The sequence below is a fragment of the Phaethon aethereus genome (assembly GCF_964289735.1).
Source record: "Phaethon aethereus genome assembly, chromosome: 3".
In the NCBI taxonomy this organism is placed as follows: domain Eukaryota; kingdom Metazoa; phylum Chordata; class Aves; order Phaethontiformes; family Phaethontidae; genus Phaethon; species Phaethon aethereus.
In genome coordinates, this window is record NC_138576.1 from 100,499,458 (window position 1) to 100,515,594 (window position 16,137).

The following is a 16,137-nucleotide window of genomic DNA, read 5'->3' on the forward strand; positions in this document are numbered from 1 at the left end:
AACTTTATATTTAGTCTTGCTTGCTTTTACCTATTTTAACAAACACAGGACCAGCCCTTTAGAGTAAGTTTTACATACCTACAGACTTTTTAAAAGTTACAATGAACTGCCCCAGGCTTTGGATCCACAGGAGCTCTTAATGACCAGCAACTGTAAGGGGCGACACCCAGAAAGCAACTGTTCTCTTTCCTCATGCACTTAAACAAGACAGTTTTTTAGGACAGGTTTACTTTTCTTCTCCACAGACCTGAATGGTGAGTTTATACTGTAATTTTTCATCACCAAGACAATTAGGTATATCTCTTTTATTTTTCAGGACATCTATTCTGTACACAAAGTTTTAAAAGCCAAAGAAAAATGAAATTTTTTAGCATTTCCCTGAAACCAACATTTTCTAAATTAACAGGAAAGCTTGTTTATTCTACTCCTGCACTTAACAGTTCACGTAGAGTAAATTGAAGGCACTGGAATAACAAGCTTTTTCTGCCACAAAACAATTTCCTTGAAAAGCTTCCATAGTATGAACAGGCTTTGCTGTTTTATATTCAAGGACCAGGCCTTCTCCCAATTCAGTTTTAATTAGCTGGGTATTGACAGCTTTACCAGTATTGCTAAAATTAGTACTTAGTCTTATAATAGCTTCAGCTGGAAGGGTAGGAACTATAGCTTTCAGGTCTATTGTCGATTCCTGCCCAAAATTGAGAACCATCATAAAGACTCTGTCTAACCCATCCAATTCCCTCACATACACAAAAACATTACTGTCATTCCAGATGTAGCACATCCAGCCCCGATGAATGGGTAGCTCGTTGTTGCGAAGGAAAGTTAGCTCTCTGTACAAATTCAGGGTTGAGTTGGACCAGGTCATCTGGATCTGCAACAGTCAGCATTAACACCGTCATTTCTTTGCACTGAATGTAGGAAATATTCCTTACCTCTCATACCCAGACAGTCTGCTGAAAACACACCCATTAGAATTCAGTTTTGACAATTATCTCTCTTCAAATATATCTGCAAATTCCACTGAAAAACTGCTTTTTCTTATGTGCTTCTGTGGCACTTGTGGAGTGGCAGAGACAGAGGCTATTAGGCATGACAGAATTTCCCCAGCACTGACACTGTTTCCTCCTCCCACAGTGTCCTTGTCATACTGTTTATTCAGGAGAAAGCCACGGCCAAAGCTCAACACAACTTCTTTTTTCCAATTGTGTCAAATCTACTTAAGTCACAGTGTTTGTTTCATGTTTTAAATTTTTCCTGTCTTATTTTTTTCTGTCTTCAATTCTGGTCAGCACTGTAGATCAGCAAAATCTGTTTGATTGACTGCTCAACTGCCTTGAAAAAATTTTTGTTTACTTACGTTAGACATGGTCTATGTTAAGTTCTTGTTACAAGGACAGTGCTTTATAGTAATAGAAAAAAAGGCTATATTCCAATTTAATATTAAAATTATTAAAAGGATGTTAAAGAGCCAAATTGCCACATGTACATCATAATTGCAGATGCTCTGCTTAAATGAATATAGACGAAGTAAGCTCCTTGCTGGTGCAAGGATTACCTTTTCTAATAAAATTTGTGAGGATTCAGTGCAGCTTTTTTATTTTCTTCCCTTGAGTTTATTCTTACTAGCTGCACTGCCAATTCCCACTAAGTAAAAGAAGTCAGAGCAAAATAGATACATTAAAATATTTTTAAACCATTAGGGTTAGTCACACATACAGATACCTACTTCAACATTTACCCTTTGGTAGTCAGAGTTAACAGGTAACCAGCTACTATTGCCTTGAGTAAAACCAGCATTGACTTTGCCGTCCCACTGCATGGGAGATTTCTCTGGAAAGGTCGCCTAGAAAATAAAGTGGTGTCAGAGCCACTACCAAGAGGTTACTTGTTTTGATTAATATATTAAAAAATTATCCCTCAAATAGCATGTTCTCACATCTTCTAAACAATCACCATTTTCAGTATTGCTTTCTTTGGTTTAAATTAAAATTTAATGAGAAGGATGTAATCCTGCTCCGAATGTAAAGAGAAAATAAGAATTGAGACAGCTCCTGAAGTAGAGGAGAGTGGATGGTCTCATGGATATGGCATCACTGGTAAGATGTGGAATTCCCAAATGACTCTACTAGAGTTGTTTCCTCTTGCAACAGATGGTTGGGTAAAAATTTACTAATGACAGTGAGGATATTCTGATAAATACCTAGACACGCAGTGAGTGACTATATGAGGTAATGAGTCCGAAGAAGAGATGCTCTCAAAACAACAGTAAACAACTAGTAAGTGCTGTTCAGTGTCCGTTCTTTTGTAACCATCACACTTTTCACCTTAGAACTCTTCAAGCTTACATTTGCAAGGGGTACAATTTGGACAGGATTATTTGTGTTAGATAACACTATTTCAAAGTGCAAAAACTTTGCACCAAAAAAGATGGTGCAGAACCATCTTTTAACTGATTAAAAAGTGTTGATGTAAAAAGTCTGAAGTTCTCATTTCAAAAGATTCAGAAAAATTCTGAAAAAGCTTCCTTATTGTTATTGAAGAGCTTGCCAAAAGATCTGACACTTAAATTTAATGATATAAGAGGGCATAAAATATTTTGCACATACTTCGTGTGTTTGTTTTCCATGAAAACTGTTTTTCATATAAAGGGCACTTTTCAATACAATCTGTCAGAACAGCAGCTCAACAAAAGAAATTGTCACTTTGCTTTGTGACATTATAAATAACGGGTTTCTCCTTTTAGCACCTTCTGAAAAGCAGGGGAAAAAAAAAAAATCCTAAGTTTTCAACACTGGTAACACTCCTTTTCATCTTTACCTCTTTTAGCTTCTCTTGCAGTGTTTCAAATGCTGGGACTAAAAACTATACCCTGAGCAAATACTCTCCATCTTTTTAAGACACCCATTAATCAGGGAATGTTCCTCTCCAGGTTGAGCAAAGAGTGGTTTCGTGGTGTTACAAAGCCGTGAGCCACAGGGTGGCCACTACAAGAGAGTAAACCCTGAGGAGCCAACGGCAAGCCACTTTTCTGAAGAGTATCACTCTGTCAGCAGTAATCAGCAACAGGAAGAAAATGCAGGAGGTATTTGACCTAGCTGTTTTTCAGAGGAAATGAGATTTCCTTTTAAATCAGAAAAGCAGTTCCTCACATCTGAATCAGACAAACCTGGCGATGATCCTGTGCTTCTTTCAAGTACCTCTTCCCTGTTGATAAAAAACTAGCCAGCATCGTTGGTAACATCATCAGAGGCTGTCTTACTCCCTAACAGAGGCTTTCCACAGGGAAACCAGCATCTGCCATTAGGACCGTGTTCTCATGGTGCTCAAATATGGTCATAAGAGGCAGAGCTGAGCTGTTCCCTTTTGGGCATGACCTTTTCCAGTCATGCCCATACATTTTGGACAACAAGACACAACAGAAGTGAGGTATGATCACAGAAGAGACATGAAATTACAGGGGCTGGACGTGAAAACTTAGGTAGATCAGCACAGTGTGAAAGGCAGAGACACTTTGTGTTAATCCCTTGACCTTGAATAAACCTACTTCTGAAAATTTCTGTAATCTAACACACACAAACATCTTGTCATCTGTTACTTGTAACTATGATCAAGTGAGCTGATCAAGTGCTCACTATGAGCACCTGGTTCCCAGGCTTAGGTACCTAACTCCCTTATAGAAAGGGATCTAAAAGACAAATCAAATAAGCCTGCATGACAATCAAAAGCCACTTCTGCTTGCCACCAGGCAATGCTAAGCAGGGGCTGGTCTGTTACACCCACCCCTTTCTGGAGACCACTTCAGAGCGTGGGCATATTATAGAGGGCTGTGGCTTCGGTGCCTTTGTATAGTCAGAGCAAAGCAGTCCGCAGGAGGTGGTGACTGTAGCTACGCTCTCAGGAGCTCTGATTTCCTTTAAAAAGCAGCCAGGAAATAATGGACTTTGACATAGCAGTTAGGGTACTTCTGTGGGAGGAAGGAGACACCGACTCAGTTCCTCTTGCTCGGATGACTGCAACACACCTCTCCCAACCACTAGCCCAGGCCCAGGGTTGGCATTTGCTGCCCCTTCTGCTGAAGCGAAGCAAATCAACACCGCTGCAAACCATGCAAGACTCATCTGGCAGAAGACAGAAATCGGGGACCATGATTGTAGCCTAGCAGTTCAGACACACATCGAGGCCTCCGTTCTGGTCTCTGGCCCGGCCATTTCTGCGTGCTGTCCAATGGTTTTGCCATGGGGAACACAGAAAACCATCTAAACAGTGAGAAAGACTGGATTTGGTTAACTAAACAAAAGTTCTTGTGTATTTGAAAGTTCTGTTACTCAGAACTAAACAACAACAGCATCGGAGTTTATACACTCTTTGCTTACATTTTCTGATGCAATGTTCTCCATGCCTATTTCTTCACCATAGTAAGTCACGGGAGTACCAGGAAGGGTTAAAAGCAGCATGTTCATAACGTTGACGTACTCCTTCCCAATCCGAGATGAAATCCGAGCAGCGTTAGGGCTTCCAACCTGAAGAAAACGTCGTTCTGTTAAACACACGTTACAAAATTCCACGCATATATGAAACTGGCTAACTGAACAAGGCAGTAGGTTGGTTGGTTTGTTTTCTTTCTCCTCCAGGCCTGTGAGGGCGATTGTCTTTATCTTGGTGCCAAACTTCTGCCCCAAATAATGTAGAGCATAGAAGCCCTGCCAGCAGTGCACAAGACAGAAGCAAGGGGAGATGACAAATAACTCCCTGCAGTTACAGTTCACTCAGATTTCTGCCATTTTCTCTGCTGTGCAAAGGTGGTTCTTGTTTTGAAATTATGACTGCTCGAGCCCGTCTTTTCCCTGGGGCTGTGAAATGTTGGCAGCCCTGAAAGCTCGCAAAAAGTAGGCATGCTTGACTATGGGACTGAAACGAGATCTGAATATAGGAAGGGATGTAGTGAAACATGAGTGGCTGCAACCCCACATGGTCGGGAGACAGACTCATTGCCATTTTCCTTCTGAAAGCCAGACAGGGGAAAGCTGCTTCTGAAATAGTCTCTTGGGGTCTGCCCCCTCTCCCAGAGACATTGCCTTGAGGGTATCAAAGAGTATTCTTGAGAAACATTTTATATGTAAAGAGAACTGCTCCCATGTTGCTTTTGTGTGAGTGATCAGAGCCCGTATTTCTGTGAATTGCCTATGGTGGATCTCTTGCACGCCCCAAACGTGCTTCCTAGCACAGACCAGCAAGGTTTCAAGTTACCTGCCCTCAACTGGCTGCTCTGTTCTTCCCTGGCCATGGGAGGTTCCAGAACCCACGGCGCTGAGTCAGTTCACGGCCAAAGATAATTGTACCAATCCCATCCTCACCGGTGGTTTAAACCAATGCCCCATACTACGCTGGGGACACTGAGGGAGAGGCATGATCGTAAATTCCCGTTTATCACCCTTGCACGGGGAACATAACTTATCGAAGGCAGGACAGACAGCCAGTTGGCCAGTGCCAACGACTCCAGTAGCTGAGAGTTTCACGTGGATATCTTCTATAGCTCAGCCATGGGCTCAGGTTGCTGCTGATCCCACTGAAATCAATGTGTGTGTGAGGTTTCTAGAAGAGGAACTATCACCTATGTGTTTCTATCACCTACAGGAACAGGCCCTTCCTATAAGAGTTGGTCTAGAGCTCTTACCGCCCAGTTTGGCCATTTTCCTGCAGGCATGTTTTTCATCCACAAGTTGACAGCTTCAGAAATACTGTTGCCTGATACATTTTTCATGTTAATTAGGTTGAAATTGAAGGGAAAATCTGCTTCTTGGATAAAAGTTGTTCCATAATACATCATTGTTGCCTCAATGTCTTCCGTTTCATCGCCATCAGAACCCATAAACCTACAAAGAAGTACACATGTATCTTTTTTGGCTCATTCTTGGCTTGTACAGAGTGGAAGGAAGCTAGTAATGGTGTTGGACATACTTAGAAAATAACACAGCATAAAGAATTATGTTCGCTTCCCTCCTCCCCATCAAAAAAGATGAATACAGAGAAACTATATACTTTGTAAAGGAGACAAGGAGAGATATTTCTTGGGTATTTCTGCAGAAAAATCTGAGAGAGTCAACAAAAGGCTCTAACTATCCGACTGAAGTCTTATCTTTCTGCACCCACGTCCACATAACTCCATTCCAGCAACTTCCATGCTTTCTTTAACAGAAAAGGACCTGGGGGTCCCCCAAACTGAACATGAGCCAGTGATGTGCCCTTGCAGCAAAGAAGGCTGATGGTATCCAGGGCTGCAGTAGGAGGAGTGTTGCCAGCAGGTCGGGGGAGGCGATCCTTCCCCTCTACTCTGCACTTGCAAGAGTGCCACACTTGGTGAGGCCACACTTGGAGTGTGGCATCCAGTTCTGAGCTCCCCAGTACAAAACAGACATGGACATACTGGAAAGAGTCCAGCAAAGGGCCACTAAGGCCATTAAGAGACTGGAGCATCTCTCTTATGAGGAGAGGCTGAGAGAGCTGTGACTGCTCAGCCTAGAGAAGAGAAGGCTCAGGGGGATCTCATCTGTGTGCATCAGTATCTGAAGGGAGGGTGCAAAGATGATGGTGCCAGGGTCTTTTCAGTGGCACTCAGTGGCAGGACCAGAGGCAACAGGCACAAACTGGAATACAGAAGGTTCCCTCTGAACATCAGGAAACACTTTTTCACTGTGAGGGTGACTGGGCACTGGCACAGGTTGCCTGTAGAGGTTGTGAAGTCTCCCTCCTTGGGGATACTCAAAAGCCATCTGGACACGGTCTTGAGCAACCAGCTCTAGGTGGCCCTGATGAGCAGGTGAGTCGGGGCAGATAACCTCCAGAGGTCCCTTCCAAACTCAACCATTCTGTGATTTTAACAATCTGACTACATGTCTGATATGAACTGTACTATTAATACTATACAATAAATCAGCCACGGGACTGATTAATTACAATGTCTCTGTGAACCAAAAGGTTGCCCATTCAGCTTACTTTTGTACAGTCCAGAGACACAGCAGAACTACCAGGGCCAATTAATTTCCTTTCCCTCACACACTGGGGAAGTGCATAGGCTATACTACATCTCCACTATTGGCATCTGAGGAAGAAAACTTTTTATGGCATATTATATGATTTTAAAAAAAAATTATTGCTAGGAAGAGGGTGACAAATATTAGAGGCAAATTCGCTAGCTGTAATAATGATTACCTGTATCGGCCAGGTTCACTGCTGAACTGATTCATGGTTTGACGGAAGCTACGGATGATATCATGCATACCAACTTGCGTGGCTGTGTAGTCATGGTAGAGCTGGGAATAAGCTGTAATACTTTCCTTAAAGAAGAACACAATTCCCATTAGTTCACCAATATTTTAGACTTCGGAACTCTCCAAATTCTTCCTGTCCTTTCCTGAGACAATGCACCAGTCCAGATAAATTTTAGCTGAAATGAGTTTAACATACCAACACTAACAGTGCAGAGCTGAACTGCACTTGGGGAACTCTAAAGATAGGATAGCAGAGGGCTGATTATTTTGGCCCCTGTCCTTCAAGAGGGAGAGTCCACCCGCAGCATTAACCCACCGAGCCCATCGGCAGCAGCGAGCGCAGCCGGTGCTGCGGCCACACACCAGACTGGAACGATGGACAACATTGTTGTGGTAACTTACAACGGCAAGACCACTTGTGGAGCTGACCAGTTTTATGCCATCCCCAGCTCCACAGAGGAACGGTGTCTTAGTGCTGGCACTATCGTGGAACGTCCCCGAGTTCACTGCCTCAGCAGAAGCAAACAGCATAAATAACACGGCACATGCTTCTCAGCATGTGTGGCCACCATCAGGTTCTTTTGTTTTACTCCCATTCCTACTAGCAGCGTAGAAGAAACACGCTAGTGACTGCTGTGGGATCCCAAGCAGGCAAGAGCTCTGAGCTTACCTACTGTGGTGGGCTCCCCAGGGACGACCCACCAACTATTAAAATCGCAAGAATGGTCCTTTTAGAACATAAATTGAAAAGCAAATTATTTTAAGCAGAAAATTCAAAGCGATTGTGTCAGAACAAAAATGTGAAGGGTATATGGACAATAGTGTATCCTGTGGCTGTTTTGGGAATCTCTCAAGCCGCCCAGGCACAGGTAAAAATTGCGGCTGGGTGATGAGGTGGTGCCCCAGGCAGTTCCCCTTGCCGCAGAGAAACTGGTGAGGAACTGAAACCAGCTGTCTTACGGCAGCAGCTCTTTCCATCCATGTGTTAAAAAAAACCTGTGGACATGGCACTTCGGGACATGGTTTAGTGGGCATGGTGGTGTTGGGTTGATGGTTGGACTTGATCTTAGAGGTCTTTTCCAACCTTAATGATTCTGAGAGTCTGTGATTCTAATTCTCCTCCCACCCACAGCGTTCCTGCTTGCGGGTGTCTCGCCGACCTACTCCCTCAGCCCAGGGCTGCTTTCTTGTAGGTGCTCCTTCCGCAGAGAGCCCAGGAGCCGAGCCACTTCCCTTCCAAAGGACAGGGCTGACCCATGCTTCATAAAGCCATAATTAAGACCCGAACGAGTAAAAACATACATTCTCTTGCCCCAGTGGGAAATACGGGGCAGGGGGAAAGACAGAACATATACGTTACTGGATTCTGGGACTTGTTCACTTGAGGCTCGTCTCGTAGGTGCGTTGCTTCTAGAAGAAATTTAACAGCGCTGAAACTAAATCCATCGATTCCTTTGCTTAGCCAAAATTTGATTATGTCCTAGACAAAGGTAAAAGTTCAGAATTCCAAGTGAGCCCATCCCATTCAAAATAGTACATACTTAAAAAGAAAATTAAACCTGTTAGTAGGTATTAATATCTAACAATTTTTTTTTTTAATTTGTACTTCAAATTTTACTAGAAGTGAATCATGTCAATCTAAGGTCAAACTAAGGTCTAAATAAAGCATGTCTTATTATTTCATCCAGTATGAAAAAGATTAGTCTGTAACTTCTATTGTAGTTCACGCAACCAAAGCCAGGGCATGCCTCGCTGAAAGCAGTTTCTAATCTCATCCGTCAAAACAACTGGGCTCATGCTAAAGCGCTGTTGTTGGTGAACACCCATCATGGCTGCACACAATTAGAACACATTGATTCAAATATGCAAGAAGATGTGGTTCTGCACAGAACTTGTGCCACCAATTTTCTTTTTATACAATAGAGCTCTTAAAACATTTGTTCTCTTTTATTTGACTGATGTGAATTTTTTTTTTTATTTTATTTTCAGGCTTATTTGTTGATTTTGCAGGAACATGAAAAATTATCATCTAAGTTAACTGCTATCAATTTGTAATTTCACTATCAAATTCAGAGGTTAGTTGCTATTTGTAAAATTATATCCTACTTCAGTAGCTATTATATTACCTCAGCTTTCATTGCTCTAGTTTTAACAAACAACTCTAAAGTTCAGTCCCTCTTGAGTGGTTTCTGCAAATGTTCTTTTAGGCCAGATACTTCCCTCCATCTGAGGACAAAAACTTTTTTTTTTTTTTTTAAGACAGCTATTGAATTGCCTGGTTTTTTAAACATATGAAGTACACTTGCCTGAATAGGCTGGAGTAGAACTAGTCCACACTCAAGCTTTACAGATTTTTGTTTGGCAAATAAAGACTCTGCCTTACGGCGTTGTGCTTTCCCATACAGCCATTCTGAAAGCAGCAGCTCTCGACACCGTGTCTGCCCAATATTGACCCCGCTAAAAATTAATTTCTGTTTATGCATGTGCTCATCACAAAAGCAACAGCAGGTATCAGGAGTGCAGGTATCGGGCACTGACATGAGACTCACTGAGACTGATCCTCTTTTATTTATGCAAGAAAGGCACAACGCACTGGCTTCTAAGTTTCATTGCTCCATGTGCCCTTTGGCTAAACCAGACATGAGCTTCCCTGGAAGAGTAAGTTTGCTTCCTTCTCGGTCCCACAGCCCTGACCTTCTGAAACAGGACTTTGAATTAAAATACTAGACAAAGATTATTCTTTAACACGCTGGAGCAATCAATGGTTTCCATAAGCATCTACCAGAGGTTGGTGTTAGCAGGCCAAACTTAGGAGTTCTCGTTTCATTTCTTTGCAGAGGAAATGCAGCGTCTGTTCGCTCCTGGAGCTTCAGTAACATATGAGGTGCCATTCAAAAAAACCTGAGTCAGGACCATTGAAAATTACGTGTAATGTTCGGAAGAAAGGTGTGAGTGGAACGATGTGGTGTAAAGGGAAGTGCCAATATGTAGAGGTTACTGGTGGAGTTCTTCAAGGATCAGTCTCATTGCACGCTTTACTTAACAAATGTCACCAAAAGGGTTTTGTTTCTTCGTGCACATGCGGTACCCGCGGTGAGGGGAGAGGCTCCAGAGGGACAGCGCGACCACCACAGTAAGAACTGGGCAGCTGTGAAGACCACCACCAAAGAAGCGCGTCAAAATTCAAGAGTACAAGTAGCAAACACTGAAGGACTAAACACAAAACACACTTGAGGTAGCTGTACTACTTGAGGGGGTACAGCTTAAGGCGGGGTGGGGGAGAAGCAGCAGTTGTCAGACTCCCTGTGCTCAGGCCCACTTCCCCATATTTTAATGAAGTCTACATGGTCTGCTGGGAGACATGATGCAGACAGGCATGAGGTGTCATCAGAGCACCTCCTTGCCTTGGTGAAGCACTCTTGCCGTGACAGCTGTCCGTCTGCCTCTCTCCCCTGTAAAGTCATCAGAAATGTAGACAGATCGAAACTCACTATCTCCCCCTTACCCACAAGCCCAGGCATTCCTCGTAATTCAAATCAGCAAACATCTCTTCGCTAAAACAAGGTGCCATCCCCACGTTTGACTGGCTCATTAACAGCTCCTTGTATCAACAGAGATAAAAACTTCTCTCTGCTTGAGTGATTCAGCTCTGCTTCAGCACAGGCTTCAATGCAAGAGCCGCTTCGTCTTCCATCTCAGTCCTTCCATTAGTTCTTGTCCTTGATGCAACATCCAAACGCCCTAAGTGCCTTCACCCTTGGCTCTCGATGGAGGCTAGAGCTGAAAGCAGTTACCTGCTTCCAGAGAGCAGTCACGTTGGATGATTTGAGGACTAGCACCAACTTCAACGCAAGTAACAGCAATTTTAGGGGACAGAGAGGGAACTGCCTATGCCACTGTACAAGACTCTGCCCAGACATCTTTTCTGTTCAATTTGTTTGTTTCTGGCCATCCGCATTTGAGAAAAACCTCAGGCTAGAAGTGCTGTGAGGAGTAAATAGTGGCCAAACAAGGGGATGGAGAGTCTCTCACTTCAGGGAAGACTGGAAAAGCCCACCCCATTTAATCTAGCTTAACAGAAGCTGAAGGGGGATGTTGTCAGAGCTGAAAAACAGATAAGCATAAAGAAGGCTGGGAAAAGCTATTTCAGCTGAGGGACAAGTTTGGTTCATAGAGAGCTGAGTAGGAACAGTTTGCAAATAAGGTTAGGCTGAGAAGTAGTGGGCTCCTGAAACATCAACGCAATTTCAAGATAGCCTTTAGCGAGAAGAGAAGGGGAAAGGGAGCTCCTTTTGAAGTGCAATAGCCTGTTCCAAAAACCCATCAAGATCTTACCAGGCACTTGTGAGAGCAGGAGACTCAAGCCAGCGAAAAAAGCAATAGTCGTACCTTAAAATCCAGAAGACTGCAAACACCACCCACCGCCAGTAGTTCCACTCAAGGACACTTTTATTTGGATTTTTTTTTTTTTGGTTGCTTGTTTGCTTTTAAATTAGGACTTGAAGCAAAGCGAAAATCCTCCGACACTAGAAGCATTACAGCATAAAGCTTGAATTTTGCTTTAACATTTGTCTAGATACCTTTTTGTTTCAGTTGTTTACATACGCTGCAATCCTTGAATTACTTCCAACTAGACTGCAAATTGTGTAGCACAAAATCAGAGAAATTAAGGGTAGAAATAGCTGCTTTGCTGTTGGCGCAGCAGCAGCGAGTTACGTACTTACACGGATTTCTTGTTGGACAGCAAGGCTGCGAAAATTTAAGTCTGGCTGTTCTTTCCCAAACTGATGAAAATAACATTGCTTTCTCACATCGTCAAACTGCCAGCTGGAATTTCCAAAGACACTCACCTGCTCATATAAAGGAGAGGGATAATCAGAACTCCTAATTTAACAAGCGTTTACTCCTGTGCATACTTTAAGATGCAGCGCATTACAAGCATGTAATAAGGCACAAAACGCCTAATCAATGGAGTAAATTCTGAGCAGATTTTGGTACTTAACGTTTTACCTTTCCTTCACCCACTAATTGCTCTCCCTTTAGTTGGGCTTCACCACATGTATTTCTTGCTCAATGTTCCGTTTCATTCCTTTTTTTTTTTTTTTTAAGTAGACTTTCACTGAGAATTAGTCAGAAGGGAGGGGAAAACATGGGTGGGAACATTTCTTTTGTAATTGTTTTTCCTAAAACTTATTAAAAATATCTTTAGTTAACTTAGAGCTTTCTGCAATCTGCTGTTGTCCCTCTGAAGCGCCAACAACAGTCAGCATGTTCAAATGTTAACTTTATCATCATCTCTGTAATAGAAGATTCCAAAAGCTAAGATATTTCTTAAGGCTTTAAGTTTAAAGAAAAATTACACTAGCTGGTACAAAATATTAATTCCACCTTGAGTTTCTAGAATATACGAGTTACTAATCATGCACCCATCAGTTCAAATTTCAAATAAATATATTAGAAATAGGCAACAGACTTTCCGGCCTGATCCCCTTCCAGAAAAAGGGAAAAAGCCAAGACGACGCTGTTTTGTTCTCCTCCCCACCAACGATGATTTCAGAGGAGCTGAGATGAAGTTTCTGGAGCGGAGCGCCCAGACAGAGAAGGGGGCACATGTGAACAATTCATGCACAACTATCCCTTTTTTTGTTTGTTTAATGAGTGAAGATTTAACACCGAGGTAAAGAAACAAAAGTAATTTTCACAATTCTGTTTGAAGTCGGAACTCCTCGCCCCTGAGCTGGTTCAAATCTTAACCCACACCAGCTCATTTAGTGCCTTCAGTTTGTACCTCTCAGCAATCCCGCGCGTCTCCCTTCCCGTGTTTACCCAGTTGTTTGGAGGAGAGACCGAGCCAGCAGCCTGCGTGCAGTCCTGCCAGATGTAGTAGTCCGTGTACTTCCCAGTCCGATTGCGACTCAGCTGAAACCATCGGTGTTTGTCACTTGTGTGGTTTGGTATTAAATCCATTATCACCTTTAGCCCTTAAAAAAAAAAAAAAAATCAAGCCATAAAAAAACCCATTAAATTTAGCCTTTTAAGACAAAGTTCACATTTTTCCTTAATGCAGCATCTGAAATGTTTGGGCTTCTTCCATCCCAGAGGTCTGGCAAAGGAGAGAGGTGAAAAACCCCACAGAAAGCCCCAGACTACCAACACAGTTAAACTAACTGAAGTCTGCAAGCAGCATCTTACGGGTACGGTTGCCCCCCGGCACATTGCTGGGAAGGGATAGAAGGGGGGAGAAAAAAAAACTAGAACAGATTTCTGCTTCCTCTAACTCTGACTTCAACACTTCTGTCTCCCTTCCCTCAGGTGGGAAAGGCACTTCACCAGTCTAGCATCAGCTAGGTTCTTCCTCACCCTTCCTACAGACTAGACATGTTTTGAAATCCCAAATATTTTTGGGACTGGCAAGCCGTTGTCCATTCAGCCCAACGGCTGGAAGGACAAACACCTGAGCAGACTTTTGGTCTACAGCATAAAGGCACCACCCAGAGAGGCAATCGCGGGAGGGAATCCCTCCCAACCCTGTAACTCCTTTCCCGCTCCCCTCAGAAAGGGGCCATCAGCCACCAACAGCGGCACCTCGACCCCGATCCCCCAGAGCACCAATGCCCGCACCGTACGCACCTCCCACCCGAGGGCGGGAGACGGAACGGCAGCGCCGGCATGGCCGTGGAGCCAACGCGCACCCTTGACGGGCACCTCCACCTGCTTCTGCTCCACGCTGCCATGGGGGAACGGCCAGACACACAGACCGACGTCTGGGAGCGTAACCCAGCGCTAAAAGGTACGCCCGCGTCGGACGAGGGAACGTCTTTTTAATAGTTATTTGGCTCGGAGCTGCAGCTTACCTCTGTCATGCACGGCAGCAAGCAGATTCTCAAAATCGCTCATTGATCCAAACATGGGATCAACATCATAGAAGTCTTCAGCTCCGTATCCAAGGTCTTTTAAGGGGGACTTATAGAAAGAGGTGATCCAGATGGTTTTTATATTCAAATACGTAATGTGGTCCAGTTTTTCTTGGATGCCTATTTAAAAGAAAAGGATGTCATGTGTTTAGAAAAGACAAACTATTTTTGGTGCAGTAGGTTTGCCGGGGGCTCTCAAAGATGGTGCACAGGTGCCTTCGATACACGACCATCCCCGTTTTCACTAAGAATGACACCACAGAACGGAAACCATTCAAAGCCACTTTTTACAAAGAGCCAAAACAAATTTTCATTCCATATTATAAAAATATTTATTTCATTTAATAAAGTTAACACTCACTTCCGAAAGCAAGCTCCTATGCTTTGTTACAATGCGGCGACAGCATTGCTTCCCCGTTTCAAGGAACATCAATTAATCCTCAAACCACTCGAAGGGAAGCACAATTTTAATGCAAAGATCCCAGGTTTTCCCTGCCTTCGGAAAAGTCTCTTCTGGGGTTTTTCTGTAAGGGCACCTCAACTCCAGCCTTCCCTCAGGAGTTTTACACCCAAATCTTTCCTGTCTTCCGGACACGTTACTACCGGCACGCAGCTACAGAAAGTTTCTTCTCTTCACTTGCCAGCGGCGTACGTTATAGGTAGCGCTTCTTGTTTAGAAATATTTTGTCCATTATGGCGTTGAGCCTTCCCTTTCTGCAAGACGTGTCTCAGCTAAGCTACTGCTAAGTGGCACTGCCTCTTGGTATCAGGTACCCCTTCTCAATGCATTCCTAAGAGCTCAAAAACACCTAGACCATGAACAAAAAGTAACACATCTTTCTCTCCTCTTTGTCAGTTTTGCGTTTCCTCACTTGCCCTTCTGGAAGGGCCACCAACCTAACATGACAAAGTGCTCAGCACCACCCATCCTCCTGACTGACCTCAGCTTCGTGGAGATATTTTACACTGACGGCAGTGTGCTGCTGCTCGCTCTCGGTGAGCGAGAGAGCAGGAGCTCTCGCCTCTAAAGATCCGTTCTAACTCCAGGCTGAGGCTTAGCAACTTCAGCAAGCAACTCCTAGATTTATTCATGACCATGTGAGTTGCCATTAATGATCAGTCAAACAACTTTTCTTCCCTTCTCCATTAGGGTGGCTTTCTCTGTTGCACGGTATGGTGATTTTTTTTTTTTTTTTTTTTTTTAATATACACACACACACATATACACAGCCAACTGCTACACAGCTTTGCACATACCAAGAATGGAAGTTCACCCACCTTTCAGATCCCCATTCCCATCCATGTTGCTGTCCTTGAAGGAACGAGGGTAGATCTGGTAAATGGGACTAGCCTGCCACCAGTCAAGGCACTTGGGAGAGAGAGCAATAATTGCAATCGTAGCGCACACAAGCACGGCGGCAGCGGCAATGGTGAGCCAGAAAAGAACCTCCCTGGTGACTCTGTACCGGGCCTGGCTGGAGAATTTCAGCAAGACTTCCTTGGGCATCCCCGCGTAAGGCTTCAACACCGGCTCCTCCGTAGATGCTGCGTCTACAGCAACGATGCATGTTTTTGGCATTTCTTCTTGGCTACTGGCATCGGTCTCCTTGTCATCAAAAGCCTCATTTTGAACAAATCCGTTGTTCTCCACACCTCCCTTCTTGCTCAGCTCCATAGGTAAGCTCTTAGCTTCCTCCTCGACCATTTCACTTCACGGGTCTTGTCCCGGCGGCTCCGGCCACAGCAAGGAAGCGTGCCAACACACCTTTGTTCAGTGGAATAAGAAGCAGTGTAATTAGCTTCTGGGTTTATAATCAATCCTGACCAACAGGTCAAAGTTCAAAAAGAGACAAAAAGGGCAAAGTGCTCCCGCTCTTCCGCATAACAGGCATCTTTAGCAAGATAACAGGCTACAGGCAAGTGCGGTCTTCCAGGGAGGTTAAGCCTATCGC

At 43.8% G+C, this 16,137-nt stretch overlaps 1 protein-coding gene across 1 annotated transcript; it reads right to left on the minus strand.

The window, feature by feature from the left end:
* Positions 1–433: 433 nt before the first annotated feature.
* Positions 434–15,890, minus strand: SLC3A1 (solute carrier family 3 member 1; the record flags this gene model as incomplete). The annotated part of the gene is made up of 10 exons (XM_081998481.1): positions 434–874; positions 1,730–1,846; positions 4,377–4,523; positions 5,678–5,876; positions 7,213–7,337; positions 8,632–8,751; positions 11,996–12,121; positions 13,098–13,252; positions 14,126–14,305; positions 15,464–15,890. The coding sequence occupies 10 exons, from the start codon at positions 15,888–15,890 to the stop codon at positions 434–436; spliced, it is 2,037 nt and encodes a 678-aa protein (XP_081854607.1).
* Between the last annotated feature and the right edge of the window lie 247 nt (positions 15,891–16,137).